General features: G+C 44.4%; 1 protein-coding gene across 1 annotated transcript in view; it reads right to left on the bottom strand.

Annotated features, from left to right (window-relative positions):
• The window catches only part of COL4A2 (collagen, type IV, alpha 2), a 112,112-nt gene that overhangs the window by 86,219 nt on the left and 15,430 nt on the right, over positions 1 to 10,463 (bottom strand). The window contains exons 4-6 of the mRNA XM_008590103.1: positions 4,887 to 5,021; positions 4,744 to 4,788; positions 1,573 to 1,689 (exon numbers count right to left, since the gene is read on the bottom strand). Coding sequence (XP_008588325.1) covers positions 1,573 to 1,689; positions 4,744 to 4,788; positions 4,887 to 5,021 — 297 coding nt within the window. The remainder of the gene's footprint in view (positions 1 to 1,572; positions 1,690 to 4,743; positions 4,789 to 4,886; positions 5,022 to 10,463) is intronic.

Genomic DNA, 10,463 nt, shown 5'->3' with positions numbered 1-10,463 from the left:
GACCAGTAACGGGATCGCAACCCTCGGTGTCACGCCTGCACCGCACTCAGCCAATGAGCGGGAACCGGTCTCCACAGGGGATCCGACCCCTCGGCGGGAGCGCCGCCACGCTTCCCAAGCGGTGCACTCTCCAGTGCGCCACCGGGCCGGCCCAACCTTTTATACTTTTTTTTATTGGTTATGCATATTCATGGGGTACAAAGCCGACCATCACCACCTGTGCCCAAGATGTGATGGCCAGATCAATACTATCGATGTGCCCATGACCACAGACTGCTACTATTCCCCGTGCCTCCCACCCAAGCCCTGACCCCCCTCCCCCTGCCCACCCCCTCCCCGCTCTGGAGCCTCAGGTCTGCCCTCTCCCTCTGCAAGTCCAGCGCACCCCTGTGGCCTTTCCTTCCCTCCTGCTCTCTTAGGAGTGAGGACACCGCATATACTCTGAAGCATCACTTTTGCAGGAGAGACACTGGGTCATTCTTTAAAATTGGAATTGTGTCAAATACAAGCAGTGTGCGTATACCCATGTATATGTGTAACTCCCTTTTAATTCATACATATAAAATCAGTATTTTAAGTAAGAGAATTTTTCTTGATAATGGAATTTGTAATAGAATAGAGAAAATGATGTAGTTTATTGAAAAGTTGAGCCACATTAAAAAAAAAAAAAAAACAGCCAGTGAAAGGGGAGTGGGAAGGGAGCGGTGAAGCCAGCAGTGAGCAGAGACCACGGGCTTCGGGGTGACAGCACGGTGGAGGCCGAAGACACTGCTCTTCTCTACCTTGAACTTTTCTTTTTGAACTTTTCTTTTTTTTAATACAAAGTGTTACCAAACAAAATTTTAGCAGAACCTTGAATTTGCAAGATTTTTGTGGTAAGAAGGTAGCAATATACTCCTGAAAAAGTTTTTCAGATTATTTTCAAAGATCCTAAAAAATAAGGCCACAAAATAGATTATTAAATGAAAGTCCTTCCATTAAAACACAAACTCCTACATGAGAAATGCCGGAGAATGTAACTACTTTCATGCCACAAAGGACTTTCTAATCTGATAAAGACGGTGACTAACAGAGAATTTTGTTTACATTGGGCTCTTTTAGTTCTACCGTTCCATTAGTATTCATCGTAGAATTTGAATCGGAATATGGGAGAGAATGAGGTGACACTTGAGAGACTGCAGGAGTGAACAGTTATTTCCCATGTATTGTTTCAGGGATGAATATGTTAAACGAAGTACTTGAATCTGGGAAACTCTCGCCTTGAGAGCTGCAAAGAAACATCAGCAGGGGTTGGGCTTCCACGGCCAGCAGCAGGAGAGGCAGGACGCCCAAGGGACAAAAGGCAGGCTCAGCAGGGGTCTGCCTGCCCCACCGCTGAGTGACTAGCAGGCGACCCCCCCTTCTTGGAAAGTTTCTCTGATTTCTTAAAAGGACCCAGTGGTGCTGGACCTTCTGGGCCAAGGCCTGGGCAGCCGCGCTCAGGAGAGGCAGGTTCTGTCCACCCGCACTCACGCAGGCCGCTGCTCAGGGTTCCAGAGCTCACTGAGCCACACGTGCTGTGCCCATACTCACAGCAGGCCCGGGGTACCCCTCCGAGCCAGGGAGTCCTTGTTGACCCACGTCTCCCCTGGTCCCGTTGCAGCCGTCATAGCCGGGTGGTCCTCTGGGCCCACCTTGCCCTGGGTGTCCCTGGGGAAAAAGAACAGCAAGTGACTTCCAGCCACAGGTTTCCAGTTTCCCTGTGACTGTGTGACAAGACAGGTTTAAGTATTCTCCTGAGCGATGTTCCTGGCATGGATCTAAGGAAAAGACGACTGGAAAAACGGACAATGAATGAATGAAAGATTAAATAAGCAAAGGCAGGAGGCATCGTGGTGAGCAGGGAAAGGCTTTCAGGGCACAGTTGTGTTCCCCACGGGCTTTGGTACGAAAACTGTCTTAGGTGCCTCCTGCCTTGCTTCACTGGGTGACTGCCTTGTAGCAGGGACAGGGAAGGGTAGATTTTAAACCTTCTAGAAAAGTCTAGGAGCAGCCAGCTCTTTCTCAGGGATACCTGGGATGTCTTTATCAGCTGCGTCCAAATGAATTTTAGACGCTGAGCTAGACAGACCCACATTCTAAACAGTTTTCACACCCACAATGTGATTTCGACAATGGTTTGTCCTCATTTAGAAGAACTGATTTCCTCTTATTTACTTTCTGTGGAAACACTACTTTTCAGATGTTCAGCACGAATTTGAAGTGTGTCAGGCGTCCTGAGATTGGGGGCAGGGGTGGTGAGGGCGACGTGAGCAGGTGTCTGTTGAACAACCGGGGAGGGTTGGGTTAAATCTGTGGACATCGTCACTGGATCCATCTGGTTCCTGGAGACATGGGGGGCTGGGGTGATGACCTACAGTCTACGCACCACAGGACCACAGCCTATTATGCTATTTCTTTAAACATCAGATATGCAGATATATTCTTTGTTATGCTATAATTCCTTTTAAATTTTGGTTTTCCTGATGATAAACCAAATATGTTTTAGAGGGATTTGAAAGACTTGCAAAATTTCAAGATAAATGAAAAAATCTTGCATATACTGCCCTATACCCTGAAAGATATTAAGAAATACAATGAGAAACGTAGAATTTTTCTTCCGTTGGTGCATTGCTTTGCTCCGGGTGTTCAAAGTCATGGCTCTGAACTGGTGTTGTCAGACGAGGGATCCGACAGTCTCTGGTGGGCCAGAGAAATCTCCATTGCTTCTACAAATCTGCGAGCTCGAGTTCGTCATCGGTGAGAAGAGCCAGCTCTCTGATGGCCTTTAAGATGAAGACACAGTAAAAGCTGGTCCTTCACTTTCAGCTTGAGAAAATAGTTTTCTATGCATTCTGCTCAAGGTCTTTAGTTTTCTATGATGTTTTTGCTTAGAATACACCACTGAGTTCTTTATTCTTGCCCTGGATTTTCTGCCTGTGGCTGGTCTTTCTCACCTAGAACTGATCTGAGTCGTCTGAAATTGCACGTCAATCTGATCTTAGTTCGAAATCATGCTTCGAAGAAAACTTTTAATTATATTGAGCTAAACATTCATCTTATTTCTCAACATTGAATTAATACTTTTCTACATGATATGACTAAAATTTTACTGCACATCACTTTTTATACACGCCTCCTGAACAGATAAAATTACCCAGGTCCCTCAGACTCTACGTTCATTAACTGATGAGTTGCGACAGGTGGCATTTCAGTTAACTTAATGTGCAGTATCACAGTTCTGCAGCTAAAGAGGCTGTCTTTGAACAGCACCAAGATTCTGTAGAAATGACCTGCTCCCTGCTCACCACGGTCATCCTCCCATAGGATGAATATTTCCTCCCTAATTTGTGAAATATTTGCTTCTGATCTTAAATGAGTATAAAGTGGAAAATGAATAAAAAGATAGTGCAGATTAGTCACACTTTTTTCCCATAATGTCACTCCATTTTAAATCAGATTTCAACTTCTGAAAGACAAAATTGGTGAACAGTCCAAAGAGTTCAAAAAAGTAGTTTAAAAACAGGTGATTTCGTTTTAGGCCATTAGTAGGAAAATACTCTCATTATTTGGTTAACTCTTGAAACGTGCAGATTCTTCACCTCTGCCCATTTCTCATGGTTCTAATTAATGTGAAAATTACTTTCTTTGTTTGTAGCCATGTGGTGTAACTGAGTGTGTCTGAGCCCATCATTTAGGGGACGCTCAGGGTCACCGGCCATGCAGGTCTCATGTTGTGGTAAACGTGACTTCCTCTCTTTTGCTCTGACTGCTGCCTCCTACTGCTGAAAAAGTCCGGTTAAACGTGGAGCTAACGAGTTGAGGAAGAGCATGGATCCTCTGTGGCTTTTCCACTTTCCCCCTTCATTCTACTCTCCTGCCAGGTCGCAGCCCTGCCTGTGCAGCCTGGGAATGGTGTTCGGCACCTTTCATGTGTATGCATGCGTGTGCATGTGCGTGCGTGCGTGCGTGGGGTGGTGACAGAGCAGGTACATGTACAGGATAAAGGCACACACATCTGTACGCATGTGTGAGGTTCGTGAAGTGCATGGCTCAGAATACTGCATTAGCTGGATGGCAGTGGCTCAGAACCCTGCGATAAACACATTTATCCCCGAGGTCAGATCTGGCCAGGAAGCTGGCCCTGGGAAATCTGCTCAGGGATCCCTGTGAAGAAGACTGTGAGTCAGGCTGTTTTGTTTATTTTTTTTTATGCCACAAGAAGTAAAGTAAACTAGGATATAAAAACACATTTCATTGCATTTACGAGACTTTCTCATGAACAAACCATGCCTTTTCTTCTCACGTTATGTGTGGTTACAGTAAAGAATTTTAGCAGCTGCACACGCGCTAAGCAGGACTTCATTCTGTGCGTGTTCTCGGCTGGACTACTTTTTATTCAGGTGTATCTACAGCTCGAAGGAAATCTCAAGACTGGCTCTTTATTGAGCATGTCTGAAGGCTGCTCTAGCTTTTTACTAGAAAACAATGTTTAGTTTTAGCAAAGTAGCCTGAATTCTGAAGCCAAGTCTATAAGAACGTTTCTGAAGGAAACAATTTGTCCAAGTTTGACTGGATTCCAGGAGAAAAATATGCACTTAGAGCCCCCAACATGTTTTATGTTGTAAACAGAAAAGGAGGTCTCGTTCAAAATGTTCCTTTAAATCCTGAATGTATTGCTTAAAACGCTCACACTGTTTTAAAATTCTAATTCCAAAAACTTACGGGAATTCCATCGGCACCAGGGAATCCAGAAACACCTCTTGCTCCCTATGAAGAAGGAAACAAAACCTTAATGAAGCTTAGTTACCCCCCCCCGCCAGTTAAAACACCCACCCAGCCAGGGCCCCCTCGGCAGCGGTCCCTACCACGTCTCCTTTGGGTCCCACTATTCCGGGAGCTCCCCTTTCTCCCTTGTCGCCTTTGCGGCCCTGCAGTCCCGGAAACCCTTGTAGTCCTGAAGGTCCGTTGTACCCCTGGGGGCCCACTGGCCCAGGCTGACCCTGTGGGAACAACATATGTTCAATTTCCACAATTATAACAATGAGCACCGTTTGTCAGTCACGGCGACCTTCGAAAGGACACTTTTCATTCTCAGAGACGACATTCCGTGTGAACTGCCACTGTCTACCATGGCGGCTAGACAGTCATTTCTGGCTGACGACAGAAGTCATAGAGTTTAATATTAAATGCAAGAAAAAATTATCCTAAACTATTAAAGCGATGTTACTGTGAGGTGACAATATTGGGGTGAAAGAACCAACTGACTTGGCTTCTTTTTAAGACTTTTCAGTATAAAAAATACGTTCCAAACAGATTTCTGCAATTTTATCTCTCTTTTTCTCAGTACGACGCATACAGTAGGTATGAAAGCATCTACCTGAGTTATCAAAACGACCCCCAGACAAGAAAGTGCTTAGGCGATCTCTCCTGTTCACACACACAGAAAACAGAAAGGGTTATCTTATTTATGTTTTAACCATGATAAAAAATTTTAAAAACTGTAAAAAGGGGAGTTTCTCTAATGGAGCTGACTTTTTGCGTGTCACAGGTAGCTCAAGTGAACAGAGCGCAGGTGTCTCGGTTCCTCTTCAGATGGACGAGCCTGATGTTTCCTCCCCATGCAGGACCCATGTCTGCCAAGCCCCACTCGCTTTGACATTTCACGGTCTGATCTTGTGCTGAGATTGGGGGCGGGTGGTGGGACTGGAGCCACTATCTCTGATCTTTTCTTCCCTTGCCTATAAGTTACTTTCCCACATCAACCATGCAGCTAAGAAGTGTGTCTATCTTTACAGAAAGTTATGATGCTGTCCTCAACGTCACACATGGTGGAGGTGACGTAAGGAATCAGCACGGACGGATGTGGGGAGATCTCACTCCCAATTTCATGGCTGTAACCACACTGCCAATTCCTTTAGACGCTGGGCCCCAGGCAGTGGAGATGATTTGTTGGGGTGGAAGACACCCCTGCACATTAAGACTTTGGGTGCTGGTTGAGACTAAGATGACCTGCCCCAAAGCTTGGGACCCCTGCCTCCTCGAACCAAGGCGAGTTGTGGGCAGCTCTCTCAAGGCTCCGCCTGGGCCAAAGTCAGCATTTTAGCCACAGCAAATACTCACCGGGGCAGCCTGATCTCAAGCCTGGCCAGCTGTGGCAAAGCCAACGTGCCTCAGCGTCTTTGCAGGACACTGTGGAAGTGAGGCTGAAGGCGCTGAGCTTCTTCCATGGGTGACAACCATGTGGGAACAGATGATACCCTGACCCTGGGCACATGGGCCCCCAGGCTCGTCCTGTCTCTAAGGCTCAGTGCTTTTATGATGCTGCATTTGGTGTAAGTTTGGGAACAAAACATGTTTCGACTCCGGTTTTTATGGATCTTTCCCAGTTGTGCTCATTTTTGTTTTGTTTGTGGCTATGCTGCAATATTACCTTCTTACGATTCTACACCATGCCACGAAGTCTCCAAATCCCCCAGTCATGTCCAGGCTCACAGTTTGTTAGTGTCCCGTGGGGACAAAGCGTTCCTCATCAGCACTGCCACGTCATCGTCCATAAACTACATGTCTATCTGGTGGGATGATTTTATGGAGCCAGCGAAAAGGAAGCATCAACTACGCACCCAAATGGAACACGTGTGTCTTAGTGAGCAGAAGCCGCCTCCCGTCTCACTCGATTCCCTCCGAGGGGAAGGTGCCGACTCACACGGTGGTGAGCTCAATTTCCTCCCATTGTCGGTGAGCTTCTTTCCAACCTTTATTCCTTAGATGGGAAGTCTGACTTTTGGAATAAAACTCCAGTCTTCCCTTTTCTGACGCACACTGTTGCCTTTTATTGAAGGGAATTCACATAATAAAACTAAACATCTTAAAATCTGCAGCTCGGTGGCGTTAGTGCATTCACAATGCCGTGCAACCGCCCCTATCTAGTTCCAGAACATTTTTATCACTCCAAAAGGAAACCCCGTACCCATTAGCAGTCACTCCCCAGTCCTCCACTCCCAGCCTCTGGCAACCAACAATCTGCTTTCTGTCTCCAAGGATTTTCCTATTCTGGACACTTATGTAAACAGGATCATATGATACGTGACCTTTGGTGGCCGGCTTCTTTCACTTAACACCAAGTTTTTGAGGTTCATCCACATTGTAGCACGTGTCAGCACTCCATTCCTTTTTATGGCTGAATAATATCCCATTGTATGGCTACACCTCGATTAGTCCACTCATGCATTAATGGACATTTGGGGTGTTCCCACCTGTTGGTTCCAGTGAATAGTCCTGCTACAACGTGTGTGTGTGTGTGTGTGTCTGTTTGAGTCCGTGTTTTCAATTCTTTTGGTTGTATTCATAGAAATGGAACTGCTGGATCCCATGGCAACTCTGTTTGATTTTCTGAGATACTGACAAGCCTGTTCTCAGGATTGCACCATTTCACATTCCTACTTGCAGTGCGCGAGGGTTCCGATTTCTCTGCATCCTTACAAGCATTTGTTATTTTTCATCTTTTCGGTTATACTCATCCTGGTGGGTGCCAAGATGGTGCCCTTTGTGAATAGTTTATCCTGAGCTTCTGAGGGATGGAACATTCCACAAAGTTCATTCCAGCTTCTGTTTTGAGGACGGGCCAGGAAGAGTCTGGAGAGAATGCTCTCTGGGATGGAGCCCTCACTCCCGTCTACAATATAAACCCTCCTTTGCTGGGATTAGATGGACATTTCCGTCATGGCCCAAGGATACCACCTGTATGCATGTTTTGGTCATCAGGGACTGAGGCTTTTCCCCAGGATATCCTGCTTATCAGGGAAATCTGGTGTGTTGTAAAAAGCAGTCAGAATGCCCAGGTAAATGGAAAGGATTTTCCTTTGTGCTAATCATCATCATTATCAACGTCCATCTTCAGTCGAAAAGCCCTGATTGTAAAAGTTATTTCCCTCTCTTCCTTTCCTTTTGTAATAAGTAATGTTAAAAATAAAAATTATCCCAGGAAGAATAGGAGTCTAGTTTAAATGTCTTCACATAAACCTCAAAAGCTTCTGAATTTCTAAAGCTCCTAAATTCCTGAAATATCCTTGATGAAAGTATTTCCACAAAATATTTCTGGTAAGCCATCCGACATTGTGGAAAGGAGCTATAAGATCATGTATCCTGGAGTCTAGTTTAAATGTCTTCACATAAACCTCAAAAGCTTCTGAATTTCTAAAGCTCCTAAAATTTCTGAAATATCCTTGATGAAAGTATTTCCACAAAATATTTCTGGTAAGCCATCTGACATTGTGGAAAGGAGCTATAAGATCATGTATCCTGCCCCCCCTTCTGCCACCAAATAATTGGATTAGTATAAATGTGTTCCTTCCTAGAAAATAGGATAATAAAAAGTATCATTGAATTGTGCCTCTTCTGGGATGCAACACTGGGCTTATCTAATTTTGTCCCCATGACAAGTGCATGAAGTAGACACGAACTCCAGTTGAGAGGGTGGATAACTGGCCTTAGAAAGGACCAGCATCGGGAGCTGATGGGCACACACCGAGCTCTAGGGAGGTGGTTAGAAATGCAGGGTCTCAGGCCGCCCCAGAACTCCTGAGTCTGCATTTAACGTGATCCCCAGGAGATTCCTGTGTACATTAAAGTTTGAGAATTACTGGTGTTCTTACGGGAGGAGAAGGGTGTCTTTTAATAAGCTTGAGGCTGGAGCTCAGAAGAAAGATCTGGCTTACTGAGTCAGGCAGAGGAAAATAGAACATTTATGTTGGTGAAACATGATTTCTAACTACATTTTCCTTGGTCTTATGCTCCGGTGACATCTCCAAGACAGAATACACTTAGGCCCTTGTGAGGGTGGAGGTTCCACGTGGTCTCTCTCTCTCTGAAGTCACTGCTGGACTATGCGTGGGGTGTCCTGGGTCAGTTTGGGAAGCGTAGTCTGAAAAGGCAGGTAGAATGAGTTTAGAACTCACATTGCCGAAATACCATGACTGTGGACAGAATGCACTGAGTCCTGAAGCACTAATTATCAACTTGGGAATTTCACTTCTGAGAAGAGGGGTAAAATATAATCAGATATGTGTACATGTGGAGTAACTCCACGACTTTAAAATAAAGCTAGAAAGACTGCCGATTAATCAGGGCCTCAAGAAATCTCACCCCACATTCGCACGATCCTGCTGCGATGGTGCCTGTTTCCAGTCACAGTTTATTAACCTTAAAATATGCCTCAGGTAAGAGAGTAGAAAGAGCTTCATTTATCAGAGAAGGATACAAAAAAATGTTTGCAAGGATAAAACCTGCTTCACTGCACATCAGGATTTTTCATCTACAGTACGGTATTTTCCTGGTAGAATAAGAATGAGCTTTTCGTGACTCACTGGCCAACATCTGAATAGTAGGAAATCCCTTCTCCTTCCTAAGCTGACTCTTCCTGTCTTGCTTTTTATGGGCACCAGCCCCCACCGACACCCACATCCTCTCTGGTCCCCAGGCGGACCCTCCCTTCCTTCGTTCCAGACCTTCGCAGCCCATCGAAGGCTGCGGCTCTTTGTGATTTTGGGGGATTTCCAACCTAAGTCTTACTTCACATCTGCGAACTCTTTGCCAAATATTAGAAAATGTGTAAAACGTCTCATAAGGCAGAAAGGGCCACTTTCTAGGATCTAGAAAAACAATTCCTCCATCCAAAATTTAGAAATATTCATCATTCTTAAGAATGATTTGCTAGCATTTGTGAGCAATTTTTTAGATCACCCTGGCAGGATGAATTAATAGCATATTCCAAGCTACCAATAGTGTGAGGGTTAGAATTTGTTGAGTGTATTACACATACAACTACCAGTAAATAATGGGCAACTGCTTATTCTGTGCCACGTAGTCAGAGCGGATGTTAAATATGCCACCTTCTAGCTATATATCTTCTTATTTAATATATAACAGAACATTAACCCCCCCCCCCGTACTATTCTATATTAAGGATTCTAGTTATATGAGATAGAATGACATGGACTCTTAGAATTCCTGCTCTCCAAAATTATTTGACACAGGTGGCACTAGTGTCAATATAAAGTAAATAACATCCATATGTAAAGAAACAAACCCTTATCCTTATCTTGCTCCGTACGTAAACTTTTCTTCGAAATGAATTATAGACTTTAGTGTAAGAGCTAAAGCTATAACACTTCTAGAAGAAAACACAGGGGAAAATCTTTGTGATTTTGGATTAAGCAAAGATTTCTTAGATAAGACACAAAGATCACATACCATAAAAAAGGTTGTCAAGATTAAAAAGTTTGATTGTCAAAAGATACTGTTAAAGATAAAAAGACAGGCCACAGACTGGGAGAAATATTTGCAAAATGCTTATTAGATAGATGATTTTTATCCAGAATATATAAAGAACTCTCAAAACTCAGTATTAAGAAAATTAACAACCTAGTTGGAAAAGAAAAAAAAAA

The sequence above is a fragment of the Galeopterus variegatus genome, unplaced genomic scaffold, assembly GCF_000696425.1.
Source record: "Galeopterus variegatus unplaced genomic scaffold, G_variegatus-3.0.2 Scaffold5844, whole genome shotgun sequence".
NCBI lineage: Eukaryota > Metazoa > Chordata > Mammalia > Dermoptera > Cynocephalidae > Galeopterus > Galeopterus variegatus.
This window is presented reverse-complemented; position numbering and strand designations above follow the sequence as displayed.